This window comes from Pan troglodytes, chromosome 3 (assembly GCF_028858775.2).
Source record: "Pan troglodytes isolate AG18354 chromosome 3, NHGRI_mPanTro3-v2.0_pri, whole genome shotgun sequence".
Taxonomy (NCBI): domain Eukaryota; kingdom Metazoa; phylum Chordata; class Mammalia; order Primates; family Hominidae; genus Pan; species Pan troglodytes.
Genome location: NC_072401.2, coordinates 174,679,302 through 174,698,774, shown reverse-complemented (window position 1 = coordinate 174,698,774; position 19,473 = coordinate 174,679,302). Strand labels below are relative to the sequence as shown.

At 41.4% G+C, this 19,473-nt stretch overlaps 1 protein-coding gene across 4 annotated transcripts in view; it reads right to left on the bottom strand.

The window, feature by feature from the left end:
- Positions 1-19,473, bottom strand: part of GALNTL6 (polypeptide N-acetylgalactosaminyltransferase like 6) — a 1,233,774-nt gene that overhangs the window by 21,695 nt on the left and 1,192,606 nt on the right. For all 4 annotated transcript variants that reach the window (XM_001155128.8, XM_009448577.5, XM_016952513.4 and 1 more), the window contains one exon: positions 11,374-11,490. In XM_001155128.8, the coding sequence (XP_001155128.1) occupies positions 11,374-11,490 (117 nt within the window). The remainder of the gene's footprint in view (positions 1-11,373; positions 11,491-19,473) is intronic.

Below are 19,473 nucleotides of genomic sequence, written 5' to 3'. Positions count from 1 at the left end.
TGAAAAACCTAATGTAAAGGAAAGCTAAGCTTGATGAAGTGAAGAATGGGCCAATTAATTTCCCTAGGGTTGGTAAGAGTAATTCTGCAGGGCAATGTAGAAAGTTTTAGACTGTAACTCACAGTAAGAAATGCAGCTCATGCACACACACACACAGAGACCTCCCTTGATTCCAATAGAAACAGAAGTGTCATGAAATGATATTTACCTTTACTGAGTTTAATTGACTCTGATATTCCATCCAACACGTTCCTATCCTAGTCCAGCCTCTCCAATTCTATTATCCATTCCATTCTATTATCCCATTCTATCATATGATACCATTCTATTATATCCATCCCATTCTATTATATTAAAAATGTGACTTATGATGCACTAAGTTGGCTTTACAATGTATTAACAAGCAAACAAGCAACACACCTGTAGGGGAAGAGCATTTGCTTGAGTTATTTGAACTGTACAACAAATAAGGGTATTTGAAAGGTGCAGTAGGAGAAATCCTTAAGTAAGTGTGAAAATGGACTAGATGAGCCCTGTGATTGCTCCCAATTCTAAAATCCCAGGAAGGTTATGTAATTCTTACAATAGGACTTACGGCAGGCTGGCTGTGTGAAGCCAAACTGTGAATTGCAAAATAAAAAAGAGCTGTCAGGGAAACCCTGTGGATATAAAAGAAAGCACAATGCTGAGCTGTATGCAGATAATACACTATGCACTGACCAGGCCCTCAGTATATTTCAGCTGTTAGGTTCCACCTAGGAAAGGAAATGTAGAGAACCTGGCAAAATTCCAGGGATGTCTAACAAAGATAGTTAAGTGGTGAGGAATCTGAAGACAAATACAAAGAACTGGGTTAAGTGGTCTCAAGAAATGACCTAAACGAGCATGTGAACAGCGACCTTCTCAATCATGGCCACTGCGTACTCTGTTACCCTGGAAGACAGGATAAAAGAGAAGATTTCATATAGAAGAACAAGGGGGTTTTTAGAATAGACATTTGAAATAAATTCATGAAGAAGAATTGTGTAGTTTTTTTTCCTAGAGTTTTTAAAGTATAATTGTGGACTGAGACATTTTTAGATTCATTTAAATCCTGCAGAGAAGAATGACTTCTCAAGGAAATGTCTATTCAGATTTTGATCACTCTCTTCTATTCAGAACTCACTGCTCTCTTGGATTTTGAAGCACTGTGCACCTCTGTTGTCCTATAACTGTCTCACCACCCTCTCTTTCATGCATCTCTCCACTGCAGGTGTTGCTCAGGGTTCTCTCTTGGACCCTGTCCTTGCACCTCCCCTGGTTGGTCTTTTACACTCTCATTTCAACTCTCACTAGTATGCCGGTCACTCATCATCCATCTTATGTCCAGTTCCTTGCAGAATTTCCCAGCTGCATGTCCCATGGACATCTCAGATCCAGCATATTCTAAATGCAATTGATTTTCTTCTCTTCTGCCCTGTTCCTGCTCCTTTATTTTGGTTTAATTGGTGGTCATGTCATGCACTTTATCAACCTTGGAGTCTTTAACTCCTTTGTCTCCCTTACCATCTTCATCTAATCAATGACCAAGTCTTACCACTTTTGTTTTATAAACATTTCTGGAATTTGTTCATTCCCTTCTATGCCCACAACCATTGCTCTCAATAGCTCTTGCAATGATCTCCAAACTGGCTTTTTTGGTTACCACACATCTGCCTTCCTCAGCCTCCAGGGAAGTCTGTTGGAAAGGCCTGTGTGACCTTGTTCCCTCTCAATCTAAAATCTCACAACCTTTTCACATAACCCCTAGAGAATAAAGTTCAAACTCTTTGACCTCTTAGGAACTCTCCACAATCTGGCCTTTGCTGTTCTTTCCACCTACATTCCTTTCCTTCAAGTTTATGTTCCAGCAATGCTAAAACCTTTGTAGTTCTCACACAAACCAGGCTGTGTATTTCCTTCTGTGCCGTGTTCACGTAAATCCCTCTGGTTGGAAAACAGACATTCACTAGCCAACCTAGGTAATGCTCCTCTGTCATGTAAGATTCAGTTCAAGTGTCCACTCATCCAGGAAGCCATCCTCTTTGAACTGCTTACTCCTTTCCATCCCTTACCTACTTCATCATGATTGTCCACTTATGTTTCTCTATCCCTCCCTAGACAGTGAGATCCTTGGTTGCAGGGCTTGGAGCATTTTTACCTTTGTGTTTCCAGCACCCAGAACAATTTATGACACACAATAGATCCTCAATGAAATTTCTATTGAATAAATAAAACCCACAATTATCTGTTATTATATGTTGACTATCAAAATTAATGAATCTCTTTTTAGTCTCTCAAATGAGTTTGTGCTGTTTAATTACAACAATAACAAATGATAATGCTTATATTTTGAATTTTCAACTTTGATGACTCTGGATTCAGTTACCTATCATTGGAATAGAAATTAATAGAAATTTCCTGGCGAATAAACCTGCCATTGGCTTTGATTAAATCTTTATTTTATTTAAATAGCACATTTCCCTTGTACTATAGGCAGTCCAACCAATGCAGGAACAAGTGGTCTTGATTGATTTATTTCCCTCTCTGTCTCCATCTCTCTGTCTTTGGTTTTTATACACTCAGAAGGCCAGAGCTTAAAGGGAATGTAATCACTACCTAGTACAGTCCCTCATGAGTCAGTTAGGGAAAATCAGGCCTGCAGAAAATGAGTGTCTTGCTTCTGTCACACCTCAAAAGTCCTCCCTTCTTTGGTAGATGGCCTTTTCATACTTTTTACTAAATGCATCAGTTAAGTCCAAAAGAATACCTGTGTTACAGCAAACACTGGCAAATCTGTCTGTTGGGCAACTTTATTCACCTATTGTCACAATTATATCTGAGGGCATCCTTAGGTGACCTCTGTTTCTTGTTTCTGCGTATTGTAGTGCCATGATCATGCTTACATTTGTAGCCTGATGGTTAGCTTGTCATTTTCACAGTGTTTTATGTATTATTATTATTACCTGTTGATTACTTTCCTGCATCCAAGGTGATACATCTTCAGATTGTATCAATTACTTTATTCTTCTACACCTACGATTAGCTAATTTTTTTCTCTCTTAGGTCTTTGAAATACTTCTTATTGCCATTTATCTTATCTCAGTGGCCATGTCAAACCAATCAGGCATTGAGTCTTTTCATTGGCACATTTTCCTGTCTGCAAGCTTGTCAAAGCAGAAACAAATAGACATTATGAAATTATATTCATTGAATTATATTCATTGTTTGCTTTGGGTAATGTCATTGTGACATTTATAGTTTGTCTTCACCCTTAGCCTGCTCTTATTGACAGAAGAATGTAGACTTTCTTCAGGTTTCCTGTACAATAACCCTTGATTTCTTTTCAACCTTAAATTCCTCAGTGTTAAAGTAAGTTGATGTTAATTTCTCTGCTTTCTTCTTTTGAATGATCCTTTAAAACATAGATTTACAATGTATATTAGTCCATTCTCATGCTGCTAATAAAGACATACCCAAGACTGGGTAATTTATAAAAGAAAGAGGTTTAATTGACTCACAGCTCAGCATGGCTGGGGAGGCCTCAGGAAACTTACAGTCATGGTAGAAGATAAAGCAAACACATCCTCCTTCACATGGTGACAGCAAGGAGCAGTGCCAAGCAAAAGGGGGAAAAGCCCCTTATAAAGCCATCAGATCTCATGAGAACTCACTCACTGTCATGAGAACAACATGAGGGTAACCACCCCCATGATCAAATTACCTCCCACTGGGTCCCTCCCACAACATGTGGGGATTATGGGAACTACAATTCAAGATGAGATTTGGGTGGAGACACAGCCAAACCATATCATTCTGCCCCTGGCCCCTTCCAAATCTCATGTCCTCACATTTCAAAACACAATCATGCCCTTCCAATAGTCCCCCAAAGTCTTAACTCATTCCAACATTAACTCAAAAGTCTAAGTCCAAAGTCTCATCTGAGACAAGGCAAGTACCCTCCGCCTATGAGCCTGTAAAATCAAATGCAAGTTGGTTATTCCTAGATACAATGTGGGTACAGGCATTGGGTAAACACAGCCATTCCATATGGGAGAAATTGGCCAAAACATAGGGACTAAAGGCCCCATGCAAGTCCAAAATCCAGTGGGGCAGTCATTAAACCTTAAAGTTCCAAAATGATCTCCTTTGACTCCATGTCTCACATCCAGGTTATGCTGATGTAAGAGGTGGGCTTCCATGGCCTTGGACAGCTCTGCCCCTGTGGCTTTACAGGTTACAGCCCCCTCCCAGCTGCTTTCGCAGGCTGCCATTGAGTGCCTGTGGCTTTTTCAGGTGCATGGTGCAAGCTGTCAGTGGGTCTACCATACTGGGGTCTGGAGGATGGTGGCCCTCTTCTCCCAGATCCACTAGGTAGTGCCCCAGTGGGGACTCTGTGTAGGGGCTCCAACCCCACATTTCCCTTCTGCACTATCCTAGCAGAGGTTCTCCAAGAGGATCCCACCACTATAGCACACCTCTGCCTGGACAGCCAGGCATTTCCATACATCCTCTGAAATCTAGGTGGAGGTTCCCCAAGCTTAATTATTGACTTCTGTGCACCTGCAGGCCCAACACTACATGGAAGGTGCTAAGGCTTGGGGCTTGCACCCTCTGAATCAATGGCCTGAGCTGTACCTTGGCCCCTTTTAGCCATGCTGGAGCTGAAGCAGCTGGGACACGGCACCGTGTCCTGAGGCCACACAGAGCAGGGGGGCCCTGGGCCTGGCCCAAGAAACCATTTTTGACTCCTAGACCTCTGGGTCTGTGATGGGAGGGGCTGCTGTGAAGGTCTGTGATTTGCTCTGGAGACATTTTCCCTATTGTCTTGGTGATTAACATTTGGCTCCTCATTAATTATGCAAATTTCTGTAGCAGGCTGGAATTTCTCTCCAGAAATTTTTTTTTCTATCTCATCGTTAGGCTGCAAATTTTCCAAATTTTGTGCTCTGCTTCCTCCTGAATGCTTTGCCACTTAGAGATTTCTTCTGCCACATACCCTAAATCATCACTCTCAAGTTCAAAGTTCCACAGATCTCTAGGGCAGGGGCAAAATGCCACCAGTCTCTTTGCATAACAAGAGTGACTTTTACTCCAGTTCCCAGCAAGTTCTTCATCTCCATCTGAGACCAACTCAGCCTGGACTTCATTGTCCTTATCATTACCAGCATTTTGGTCAAAGTAATTTAACAAGTCTCTAGGAAGTTCCAAACTTTCCTGCATTTTCCTGTCTTCTGAGCCCTCCAAATCTCTAGCAAGTTCCAAACTTTCTCACATTTTCTTTTCTTCTTCTGAGCCCTCCAAACTGTTCCAACCTCTGTCTGTTACCCAGTTCCAAAGTTGCTGCCACATTTTCAGGTATCCTTATAGCAGCACCCTACCCTACCAGTATCAATTTACTGTATTAGTCTGTTCTCATGCTGCTAATAAAGACATACCTGAGACTGAGTAAATTATAAATGAGAGATGTTTAATTCATTCACATTTCAGCATGGCTGGGAAGGCCTCAGGAAACTTACAATCATGGCAGAAGAGGAAGCAAACACATCCATCATCACATGGCGGCAGCAAGGAGCAGTGCCAAACAAAAGGGGGAAAAGCACCTTATAGAACCATCAGATCTTATGAGAACTCAGTCACTATCAGGAAAACAGCGTGAAGGTAACTGCCCTCATGATTAAATTACCTCCCACTGGGTCCCTCCCATGACACATGGGGATTATGGGAACTACAATTCAAGATGAGATTTGGGGACACAGCCAAACCATATCACAATGTTAACTCTTATTTCTTTGCTTTAATATTAATGTGATATGTGTCATGTTGCCTGGATCTGTTTGTATTATATGAATACGGTCACTGGATTTGGTACTGCCAATACACTTATTATCTCTTGCTCTTGCTACCTGACTTGAGACAGCAGAAAATATTTTTCTCTGTCTGGATTGTGATGTTTTATTTCATTGTTATGAGGTTTGCAGAAACCTGAGATACAGCATGTTCCTCCTTGCAGTTTGCACCCATCAGTTCGCTCTGTCTTGATAATGAGACTCTTTTTTCCCAAAGAGAGAAAAAAGAAAGGAAAAAAATCTGTCCCCTGGATGCACACATTTGCTTGCTTCTGTCTTTGTGAACCTTCCCCTAGGCCCTGGAGAGGGAGCCAGTGTTTGCTTCCTCGGGAGGACGAAAGCTGGGCTGCAACACTTGCTCCCCAGCATGACATCAGAGCCTGCTGCTGGGCCTGCAGAGTGGGAACAGCCAAACTAGGCCAAGGGGGTTCCTCCCCCCCACTCCTCTCCCTTGGACTCAATGGGAGCTGGGGAGTATTCTTTCCAGACCTTATAGTCTTATTAGGATCTATTTTTGTTTTTCTTTCTTGATCCCTAAAGGAAGCATAATGCTACCATGATATCAAACAGCTATGCAGATTGCCCTGGCAAAATGAATCACACATTTGCTTCCTTCACAGAAACCACGTTAGTCACCACCAGTGTTCTGCAGCAGAAGGCATTTTCGTATACACGTCCTTCAATGGACTCTTTTTTATTTCCCATGTAACAATTTTGTTTTTTCCTTTTTTAAATTTTTGCCACTTTTTTTTTTTTTTGGAAAAAACGGATTATTTCAACTCTAATAAGTCTCCTTTTGTGTTTTTTGAATGTTTTTGAATCAAAAAGAAAATCCATAATTGTCATGTTCCGATATGCCTTCCTCATGCAGGAATTTTAATCTAAATGTAGAAGAGTGATTCCTAATTCTTATAAGTCACTGAGTGATCTATTGAATAAAGCTTACAGTTAATTACTGGCGAATGAAACAGCTTGTAATGTTTTAACCTCCAAGTCAATATATGGCAATATTTCAAACATGATGCATTTTCCACCACTTATCAACCTTATTTAATCCTACTGTAGCTTCATTTTTAGGATCTCTAGAGACAGGAAATCTTTTTAAGGAGCTGTATTAACTGGTCTTTCTGTTCTGCCTATGTAGTTTTCTGCTTGTCTAGTGCTGCCCTCTGGTGACCATTTCTTGAATTACATGCCATAGATTTTTGCATTTTAGCCTGGGTGTGGGAGGTGGGGAGTTGGGGGACGTGGGGGGTGCGGGGAGTGAACCAGCAATTTTTAAAGTGTATGCAATATCGTTGCCTTTGTTTATATCCATGTTCCGCTGTCAAATAAAATCTGCAGGCCAGAGAAGATTTCATTCTAGAGCATTACTGGATAGAAATACTAAGCCCAGTTCAGACATTAAGGCCTGCTTTATATTCACCAGTTGGCCACGTGTGTTTCTTAGTTGGGCTGAATAGAGATGGTAGAGAGGAATTTAGCCCAAGAAATGAAGCTTTTCCTTATGGTTTCCTCCTTTTTCTTTTTAAAAAAGTTCTTTTCCACTCTAGATGCCAGCCTTACCGATAGCTACTAAAGCCTTCTCTCTTGCTCCCAGGCTGAAGTCAGAATTGCTTGTTGGAGTTAACAGTCCAACACCATTCCTCAGGTCCCCAGTAACATCCCCATGGTGCTTATAGAAACAGACAGAGGAAGGAGGAGGCAAATAACTTTTCACTGATATTTGATTCCTATCAATAAATCCTGGAGTCACAGAGCCTTCTATAAACCCATCTGGATATATGTATATAATCAGCCACCACGCCTGGCTGATTTTTGTATTTTTAGTAGAGACGGGGTTTCAAAATGTTAGCCAGGCTGGTCTCGAACTCCTGACCTCAAGTGAGCCACCCGCCTCAGCCTCCCAAAGTGCTGGGATTATAGGCGCGAGTCACCGTGCCCAGCCATGCAGGGCGCATTTGAGTGAATAATAACTAGTATTTGCTGACTATGCTGGGAACAGATAAATGAAGCCAAAGTCCCAGCTGCCTTGGACCTGAGAGAGGTTTCTAATTTGGTATTAGCATAAAGGGATTTGAGTGTTTGAGAGAAGGAAGGCAGGAGGGAGAGGATATTACTCTGCACCTGCTGCATGTGCAAGATGCTGCCCCAAGATTTATTCTCCTAACCACCCTGTCCAAGATGGAAGAACTATGGCCTAGAAAGATTTCACAACTTCGCAAGGCCACATGGTTTAAACTAAAATCCAGGTTGGCCTGGCTACAAGGCCCACAGTCCTCCTAGAATACCATGAGGCTGTGGGGAGAGGGTTCAAAGACTGGATCAGTGGTTAGGGGAGAGGCACTGTTGATGGACTGAACGACTCTGGATTGTATTGTGGACTTGGTCTGTGGCTGTTTTCCTCGCATCATGATGCTCTGCATTGTAATGCGTGGTAGAGGGCAGGGAGGGGCAGTGAGGTGGGGCGAGGAAGGTGAATCTCAGCACATCTGGACAACTCTTTAACATCCTGCGCTGGGCATGGTGGACCTTTTCTAGTTTAATGTACAAGATGGGCACCAGAGGAATCTGGCTATAGGAGGCAGTAACGCCTTACTGGGAACTGCTTGCTTACTTTTTTGCTTTTCATAAGAGATGAGTGCGATGAGTACATAAATATCTGCTATGATATTTTCTATAGCTTTCTATTGAAATATTTCTTAATTTAAAATTAAAACAGTGAAAAGGGTTAGGTGAGCTTAGTGGTATGCACCTGTGGTCTGAGCTACTCAGGCTGCTGAGGCAAGAGGATCGCTTGAGCCCAGGAGTTTGAGGCTGCAGTGAGCTTTGATCACATCACTGCACTCCAGCCTGGGTGACAGAGCAAGACCCCATCTCTAAAATACAAGAAACGAAAATGCTAAAAGAGAGCAAAGGCAATTTTGCCCACTATCTTTTCCCTTTCACAGGTGACACAGTATCAGGGAAGCTGCTTGCAAGGACTTTCAAATTTCTAAGCGGGTAAGAAATCACATCTCACTTAAACTGAGTTGCAATGAAATGTTTTTCAATTAAAAGCAATTAAGTCTTACACAGAACAGAACAGAGAACCCAAAAACAAATCCACACACCTACAGTCAACTCATTTTTGACAAAGGTACCAAGAACGTACACTGGGGAAAAGACAGTCTCTTTAATAAATGGTGCTGGAAAAACTGGATATCCACATGCAGAAGCCTGTAATCCCAGCTACTCGGGAGAGTAGATCGACCCCATCTCTTGTCATGTACAAAAATCAAATTAAAATGGATTAAAGACTTAAATCTAAGACCTCAAACTATACAACTACTACAAGAAAACATTGAGGAAACTCTCCAGGACATTGGTCTGGGCAAAATGTCTTGAGTAATACCCCCCAAGCACAGGCAGCCAAAGCAAAAATAGACAAATTGGATCACATCAAACTAAAAAGCTTCTGCACAGCAAAGGAAACAATCAACACAGTGAAGAGACAACCCACAGAATGGGAGAAAATATTTGCAAAATACCCATCTGACAAGGGATTAATAACTGTAATAGATAAGGAGCTCAAACAACTCTATGTAAAAAACCTAATAATTTGATTAAAAATTGGGCAAAAGATTTTAATAGATATTTCTCAAAAGAAGACATACAAATGGCAAACTGGCATATGAAAAGGTGCCCAAGATTATCAATCATCAGAGAAATGCAGATCAAAACTACAATGAGTTATCATCTCACCCCAGTTGAAATGGCTTTTATCCAAAAGATAGGCAATAACAAATGCTGTTGAGGATACGGAGAAATGGGAAAACTTTTACATTGTTGGCAGGAATGTAACTTAGTACAGATACTATGGAGAACAGTTTGGAGGTTCCTCAAAAAACTAAAAATTGGCTGGGCGTGGTGGCTTATGCCTGTAATCCCAGCACTTTGGGAGGCCAAGGTGGGCAGATCATGAGGTCAGGAGATCGAGACCATCCTGGCCAACATGGTGAACCCCTGTCTCTACTAAAAAAAAAAAAAAAAAAAAAATACAAAAATTAGCTGGGCATGGTGGTGTGTGCCTGTAATCCCAGCTTCTCGGGAGGCTGAGGAAGGAGAATCGTTTGAACCAGGGAGTCGGAGGTTGTAGTGAGCCGAGATTGCGCCACTGCACTCCAGCCTGGTGACAGAGCGAGACTCCGTCTAAAAAAAAACAAAAAAGAAAAACAAAAAAAACACACACACTAAAAATTGAGCTATCATGTGATCCAGCAATACCACTGCTGGGTGTATACCCAAAAGAAAGGAAATCAGTATATCGAGGAGACACCTGCACTCCCATGTTTGATGCAGCACTGTTCACAATGGCCAAATTTGGAAGCAACCTAAGTGTCCATCAATAGATGAATGAATAAAGAAAATGTGGTACCTATACGTAACGGAGTACTATTCAGCCATAAAGAAGAACGAGATCCTGTCATTTGCAACAACATGGATGGAACTGGAGGTCATTATGTTAAGTGAAATAAGCCAGGTATGGAAAGACAAACATTGCATATTTTCACTTATTTGTGGGATCTAAAAATCAAAACAATTGAACCCATGGAGATGATAGTAGAAGGATGGTTACCAGAGGCTGGCAAGGGTAGTGGGAGGGTATGAGGTGGGGGGTGGGAGGTGGGGATGCTAAATGGGTACAAAAAATAGAAAGAATGAAAAAGACCTAGTATTTGATAGCACAACACGGTGACTATAGTCAATAATAAGTTAATTGTACATTTAAAAATAAGTAAAATAATATAATTGGATTGTTTGTAACACAAAGGATAAATGCTTGAGGGGATGGACACCATTTTACATGATGTGATTGCTATGCATTGCATGCCTGTATCAAAACATTTCATGTACCCCATATATACACCTACTATGTGCCCCCCAAAATAGAAAAAAGCAAACAAAACAAAAATCAATAAAAGCAATACATAGCCTTAAAGTATTTCCTGAAGTCCATGTCGGGGTGTTGTTGCTTACATCCTTCACATGTAAGATTAAAAACTGCTACAACAACAGGAGGCCCATGTAAAGTGATCCGTTCATGGTCAGGGGAAAAGCAAGGTTAAGATGACATCACAAACACACAACAGCAGAGTCATTAAAACCATGAAATTCAGTTGGAAGTGTTCCAAAGCACTCTACAGGCTTCCTCTGTTAAACTACCATTCTGGGAAAAGAAGTAAGACTAGGGTCGCAATCCACATTTCTCCCATCCTTTCTCATATTTAGAGAATAATTGTGTACATTATCTGAACTGGTCATCACAACTGCTCTGAGAAGAAACATAAACAGAGACATTAAGTGATTCACTGAACTGCAGGGCTGGTTGGTGATACAGCGGCCTCACTCCAGGTTCCACAAGTACCATCTGCACCATTTGGAGATTTGTTCCAGCTGCATCCCTCTGTGTCTGCCTCAGCCCCCGACAGGCTCCCACTGCCCTGGCTTCTGGGAGGTGACGCACCTGTTCATGAGACCATGTTCTTTCAGAACCATCCTTGACACAGATGTCCAGCCTCAGCTCTGTTCCGGTGGCTCCATGCTTGCTGTCCACACAGAGATTTGCTGCCACATTTCGGATCTGTGGAAAGAAGAAAGAATTTTGAGTGTGGGGCTATGTCGTATTTTATCATTGGCTCCTAACAGCCATGGTGTAGATTAAGTAAGACATAGATTATCTTTTTGGTTACATGCATATTGAATGAGACCTTGAATTTGTATGCAATTTATGAAGAAAAATCAAGGAATTAAATGTAACATTGAAGCCATCTTCACAGGCTTAACAAGAATTCTGGAAAGAAATATAGTTATAATTCAATATTAATCAGTCTGTACTTTGACCCACTTCCTTGTAACTGAAAGTCTGTAGCACTAGACACTGACTATTTGCATCTCCATTGTTCCTATACATAGGATTTCTGATGTTAGAATCATAAGGTTTTTGCTTAAGAATTGCTTAAGCAGATATTGAATTCCAGTGGAACAGCTGACTGCAGCCAGTTTAAAGACCCTCACAGAGGAAATGGATCAACATGAGAATATTGTTTCTTTATCTCCCTGTCCCATGACCTCATGCTGCTCTCTGTGACCAATCAATGATCTCCCAACTTCAGCCTACTCCAAAACCCTTAAAAATCCTAGCCCCAAACTCCTTGGGGAGACAGATTTGAGGTTTCCTCCCATCTCCTCATTTAGCGGCCCTATAATTAAACTCTTTCTCTGCTGTAACCTCATATCTTGGTGTATTGACTTGCTGTACACATCAGGCAACAGGCCTATTATGGTTAAAACATGGTCTACTCGACATGCTAAAGAACATGGGATGGTTAAACAGCCAAACTGCAGCTGGTTGGGGCAAAGAATGTGTTGATAATGCAACATAGGCAGTAGCCTAGAGTTTATGACTTCAGTAAAATGGGAGACTTTTCTTTTCAGATAGTGCTTAATTTGGAATTTATTACCTTCCTGCTTCAAAGCACCTTCTACCACTATCATGCTAGCGGGAGAGAGATCCAATATGAGGCGGATGTTGCAGTTATAGGATGTGATGGAGGCGAGTGAACCACTTAGCCCTGCATGGTTCTGTGCAGAACATGGTGACCTTTGGCTTCAGTTTGGCTGCAATGGTCTTGGTCTACACCTATTGTCATAGTTTAGCATTGCTTTTGGATGATAAATTAAATGTCACTCTAGAGTATTAGCAAAATAGGAAAGACAGTGTTATTGCTGAAATACTGTAATGGATAAAGATTCTCTACATAAAGCCTGACCTTTGAAAATTTGCAGAGTGGAAAAAAGGATAATTCTTTACAATTATGTTAGCACTGATATAAGGAACTCAATACTTAGAGGTGGGAAAAGAGTGGTGATAAAAAGTGTCAAAAGCTGAAACAGCAACAGAAGTAGAGTCTGGGCAGAGACATGTCCTTTTGTCATATCTTGTTTTTTTTTTTGAGACCAAGTTTCACTCTGTCACCCAGGCTGGAGTGCAGTGGCGCAATCTCGGCTCACTGCAACCTCCACCTCCCAGGTTCAAGCAATTATCCTACCTCAGCCTCCTGAATAGCTGGGATTACAGGCGTGTGCCACCACGCCAAGCTAATTTTGGTATTTTTAGTAGAGATGGGGTTTCACCATGTTGGCCAGGCTGGTCTTGAACTCCCGACCTCACTTGATCCACCTGCCTCGGCCTCCCAAAGTGTTGGGATTACAGGTGTGAGCCACCACGCCTGGCCCTTCCATCATATCTTCCTGCTTGAAGGTTTCGCCAATCTTCCTGATAGTGTCAGAAGCACAGCCTGTAGCAGAGATGGATATTCTTGATAGTTTGCTATTTAGGTGTGTACGCTTACAGAAAGTCAATGATCTTAATCCTTTTTAAGCCCTTATATAGTCCTGGATTATGATAATACCTTCAGGTCCTTATAAGAATGGAAACAAAACCAGGATGGGCCCAACTGATGATTTAACCAAGGTTCTTTTGCCTGGATGAGTAGATAAGGAAAGGAGTCTCTGCAACAGAAGAATACCCACCTGGGCCTATTCCTGCTGGGGTGGGCAATGAGGCAGAGAGAAGGTTTTTATGAAATATATGGAGTATCATGAAAGGAATAAATAATGCTGGGACAGAATGGTGGTGGTGGAAAGAGTAGTTCATATTTCATTTATTCTAGGAGTAGAGGTTGGGGATGCCAGTCAGGAGGGAATCAATGTGGTGGGTACTAATCTCCTTATTCAATAGGGACTTAGGCAACAGGTTGGGTTCATCTGCTACTGCTGGGGCTCTGCTTTCAGGATCTCTGTCCCTGATGACAAGGTAATGTGAAATAATGCAGAGTACAGGGGAACAGTTCTTAACCTGGTTTTGCCTACAGATTTCTCTGAGAATCCAAGGAAAGTGGTGGACATTTTTGAAACAAACAAACAAACAAACAAACAAAACTATAGGTGGATATGCCCAAGCACTTTCGAATTGGTTTTCCTGGAACCCATCGACTCCAGATTTGAACCCTGAATTAGGGAAAATGCCTGCCCTGACTCCTTGGGAACTAGTTGCATTCCTTCTCTCAGTGTAGGAGATCTAGAAAGACAGGGAATGAACTTGGCTGGTTGTCAAAAGGCACCTGATTTGCTCTCATTTCTTTTACCTTTACTACACCTTCCCTGAAATAAGTACCAGGGAGGAACTTCTCTCTAGAATTTGTGAAGCCAAGCTTAAAATACACGTTTTGTAAAATCAATTTCCTGATGTGTGATGGAGTTTCTCTAGTGAAATAGAAACACCCAGAAGGTCAAAGGTAGATTTTGCTATTGCTGTCTTGAGCCTGGCACACTCTGTAAATCTCCTATTTGATCTCCTTATCTGAGTGCAGCGTGTTGGTTTTCTAAAGCTGTCTATAACCTGAAAGCTACCTGACAGAACTCTGAGCAGGCCTTTCTTTTCATTCTTGGGCCATTTAACTCACAGACACACTCTTCTTAGAGAACCAGTATCAGTTTATACTGAAGACAACTTCAAGGCACTATTTTTCTCTCTACTTGAGTCCAGGAGCTCTGAACACATTTGGGAAGAAAAAGCAGCTGCTTGCAGGTTCATGGCCAGTGGGTCCCAGGGGAGAAGCTTACTCTCCTATGTCGGCTGGCATTTGAACTCACATGTGGAGCAGCTCTGCTCCTGGAAAAGGAGGATGTGGGGGAGAAAAAAACATACCCAAGCCAGGAACACTGAGTGACAAGTCTGCCAAATCTGCCTGTGGATATGCACCAAAGCCTATTGGAGTGCCTTGTTTTGTTTTTAAATGTTATGAGCTCAAAAGGCCTCTGGCAGGGATGGAGGATACCATTTTCTAAACTCTTGAATTTTCTAAATTCTCACTCAAGTGGCATCTGTGTAGACAATGGGGTAAACTGCTTTGGAAGCCAAATTTCAGGTTTCAAAGGCATAATTGTCTACATCTGTGTAAATTCCAGCAAAAAGTTGTGCCAGAGAGGAAATGCTGTGAGTTCACTATAGGATAAGGTAGGCAGCTGGATACGAGATTAATATCCAGCTCTTCCTCAAGATTAGTATCCAGCCATTCCCACTTGCTTCTCTTCTTACCTGTCCACCTGCTTCTCTCCAGCACATGTTCAGATTCTCTCATTTTGCTCACAAACTCAACTCCATTAAAATAAACAAGTGGATAAAATTGTAATAGAACTGATTCTAATACTTGTTTATTCATGCTAATAATATATTTTTTTTTAAAATGTAGACAAGAACACTTAGGATGATTCATATTTTTTCAACATGGGCTCTGTACCTCTGGCTGAAGGTGAAGCAGTTCACACATATACACATGGCCCAAACTTAGGACATGGGATATTAAATATGTCTATGGCAGAATCAATCATTTTCAGGCCTTATTCCTTTGATGCCCAGTTTCAGGGCTCAACAGCATTGAAATTGTGTCACGGAATCCTGAGAGACACTGAACAGGATTAGAAAATGAGGCAGTGCTTGGCTAGGAATGGGTGGGAAGGAGAAAAATGAGGAAAAGGGGAATCATAATTTGTGACAGGAATTACAGAGATAATCTCCTTTTGGGCAAGGATCAAGAAAAGGTCTGGCAGAGAGTAAAGGAGTTCTTTAGGTCTGCAAGAGAAGTCAGGCTTAGCTTTAATACCGGCCCCCCAGCTCCCACCACAGGAGGTTTTTATCAGAGAGGTACAAGAGAAGGGGAATGTGGCATAAATGTCAAGAAGCCTAGTAGATGTGGGATAGGTAATTCAACTGGCTGTTAGAGAGGGACTAGCCTTAGCTTAACAAATGAGCCAGCACGGTCTGCTAATTCCTCCTGATAGCCTTAGGTCTTTTAAGTAAGAAGTGGTGGGTTCATTCCTCATTCAGCATTTACTAGGTACCTGCTATGTCGTAGGCACTCTGCTGGAAACCAGGTATACAGCAAAAACTTAAAAAAGAACCAGTCCTATCGTTTGTGCTCCTGATGGTCTAGTGAGGACATCAGAGAGGACCTGAATGGAAGAAAGGCTTGAGACTTCCAATATTTCTGGCTGTGAATTTTTAACGTGGCAAAAAAATTAAGATGCTCCCTTTTATGGACTATATTTGATTTTATTTATTTATTTATTTATTTATTTATTTATTTAGTTAGTTAGTTAGTTAGATGGAGTTTCACTCTTGTTGCCCAGGCTGGAGTGCAATGGCTCAATCTCGGCTCACTGAAATCTCCACCTCCTGGGTTCAAGTGATCTTCCTGCCTCAGCCTCCCAAATAGCTGGGATTACAGTCATGCACCACTACTCCCAGCTAATTTTGTATTTTTAGTAGAGATGGGGTTTCATCATGTTGGGCAGGCTGGTCTTGAACTCCTGACCCCAGATGATCCGCTGCCTTGGCCTCTCAAAGTGCTGGGATTATAGGTGTGAGCCACTCTGCCCAACCTCTGGACTATAGTTGATTTTAGAATGCAAATTTATTTGCAGAGCTGGAAAGACAGAAGACACTAGGGTAACACAGAAAAAGAACTGGATGGAGACTAAGCAGGTCTGGGTTCTGCTCATGAGGTACAAATGAGGTTCCCTATAACCTCATTTTTCTTTCAAGAGATAGGGTCTTGCTCTGTTGCCCAGGCTAGACTGCAGAGGTGTGTTCACAGCTCACACAGCTTGCCACAGTCTTTAACTCCTGGGCTCAAGCGATCTTCCCTCTTCAGCCTCCTGTCCTTTTTAAAGCTCAGTTCATCCACTTACAGGAAGTCAACATTCTGAGAGTGATTTTGAATGAAAGGCACTTTGTAGTTAGAAATTCAAAGACTAAGAAAAACTGGCTTCTGTTCTCAAGGAGCCCACATATATCAGGGAGACATTACTCTGAAGACATCTTCTTAAGAGACTAAATGCTAAGTGAGACCTGAAGAGGAAATGACCGTTCTGGGTGAGACGGGCTTGGAGCACTTGGTAGGATGGATGACATTGGAAGGGGCCCTGGAGGATGAGTAGAATTGAATGTACACAGTAAAATGACAGAAGGACACTATTGCCTTAGGAATCAGAAATGAATACGGATATTGAAGTTTGACAGTGTACAGCATTTTTTAGGGAATGGCAAATGATATAGCATGGCTCAACATAAGGTTTGTAAAATGAAGACGATCATGCCTCAGAGGGTAGTTGTGAGGATTAAACAGATGCATGCGAAGTGCCTGGCACAGTGTTTGTACATTGCAAGTGGTCAGTAAATGTTAGCTACTATTTATTTGTTTGTTAATTTTTTTGGCTGAATTGTCTGTGATGGTAAATGGGGTGCTGCCATGGCCAAATCACATTTCTATTGTGTCATGTGATTGCTCACGGCACTTAAGTCAAAGGAGACTGCAGATGAACAAGCCTTGGTCCAGCATTGCAGGCCTGTTCTTCAGTGTGTATCACCGGTTAATCTTCACTGTGTCTTACACAATCCCCCAAGATCTCAATTTGGCAATTTGAGCACCACACCAAACACACCCACCTCCCTACCCCTCAATGAATGAACAATTTCTGCTGATTCTAGTCCTAGGTACTGAATGTCCCACTCCTTTCCTCTCCATCCCAGTCTCCCAGCCCTTTGACATCTTCTCATGAGCTGTTTTAAAAAATTGTGATAAAATATACATAATGTAAAGTTTATTATTTTAACCATTTTAAATGTTCAATTGAATAGCATTAAGTGCATTCAAAATGTTGTGTAACCATCACCAAGATCTATGTCTAAAATATTTCATAATTCAAAACAGCAACTATTAATCATTAAGCAATAACTCCCTACTTACCCTTCTCCCCCAACCCCTGGTACTGTCTATTCTACTGACTATAAATAATATTTTGTAAACCTCACATAAATGGAACCATAACATGTTTGCCATTTTGTGTCTGGCTTATTTAACTTAACATTGTAGCATGTATCGGAACTTCATTTCCTTTTAAGGCCAATATTCTTTTTTTTTTTTTTTTGAGACGGATTCTCACTCTGTCCCCCAGGCTGGAGTGCAGTGGCCCGATCTCGGCTCACTGCAACCTCCGCCTCCTGGGTTCAAGTGATTCTCCTGCCTCAGCCTCCCAAGTAGCTGGGACCACAGGTGTGCATCACCACGCCTGGCTAATTTTTTTGTATTTTTAGTAGAGACAGGGTTTCACCTTATTAGCCAGGATGGTCTTGATCTCCTGACCTCATGATCCACCCACCTTGGCCTCCCAAAGTGCTGGGATTACAGGTGTGAGCCACCATGCCCGACCTCATATATATTTATACGAATAAACACATATATAAATATATACATATATAAATATGCCAAATTTGTATCCATTCATCTATTGATGGATACTTGCACTGTTTCTACTTTTTTATTTTTTTTTCTTGAGATGGAGTCTTGCTCTGTCACCAGGCTGGAGTACAGTGGCACAATCTTGGCTCACTGTACTCTCCACCTCCTGGGTTCAAGCGATTCCGCTGCCTCAGCCTCCTGAGTAGCTGGGACTACAGGTGTGCACCACCACACCTGGCTAACTTTTGGTAATTTAGTAAAGACAGGATTTCACCATGTTGGCCAGGATGGTCTCGATCTCCTGACCTCTTGATCTGCCCACCTCTGCCTCCCAAAGTGCTGGGATTACAGGCGTGAGCCACTGCTCCTGGCCTGTTTCTACTTTTTGGCTACTGTGAATAATGCTTCTGTGAACACTGGCATGTAAATATCTTTCCCATCCTTGTTTTCAATTATTTTGCCTATACACCTAGGAATGAAATTGCTGGGTCATAAGGTAATTCTATGTTTAACTTTTTGAGGAACCATGAAAGTGTTTTCCACAGTAGCTGAACCATTTTACATTCCCACAAGCAATGTACATGGTTCCAATTTCTTCATATTTTTGCCAACACTTGTAGTTTTTTTGGTTTATGTAATAGCAATCCTAGTGGATGTAAAGTGGTATTTCATTGTGGTTTTGATTTGCTTTTCCCTAATGACTAATGATGTTGAAAACCTTTTCATTTGGTTATTGAGCATTTGTATAGTTTGGAGAAATGCCTATTCAGGTTCTTTGCCTATTTCTGAATTGAGTCATTTGTGGTTTTATTTTTGTTTCAGGAGTTTTGAAAACATATATTCTAGATCTTAATCCCTTATCAGATATATGACTTGTAAATATTTTATCCTATTCAGTGGGTTGCCTTTTCATTCTGTCAATTGTGCCTTTGATGCACAAAAGTTTTAACTTTCATGAAGTCCAATTTATCTATTTGTTTTCTTTTGTTGCCTGTGCTTTAGTGTCATATTTAAGAGATCATTGCCATTCCAATGCCATGGAGATTTTCCCCTATGTTTTATTCTGAGTTTTATAGTTTTAGCTCTTATGTTTAGGTCCATTTAGAATTAAATTTTGTGTATGGTGTAAAGTAAATTTTACAACCTCATTTTTTTGCATGTAGATATATTAGTTTGAAATGGCTTCCGAAGGAAAGCACCACAAACCAAGTGGATTAAACTACAGCAATTTATTGCCTGACAGTTTTGGAGGCTAAAAGACC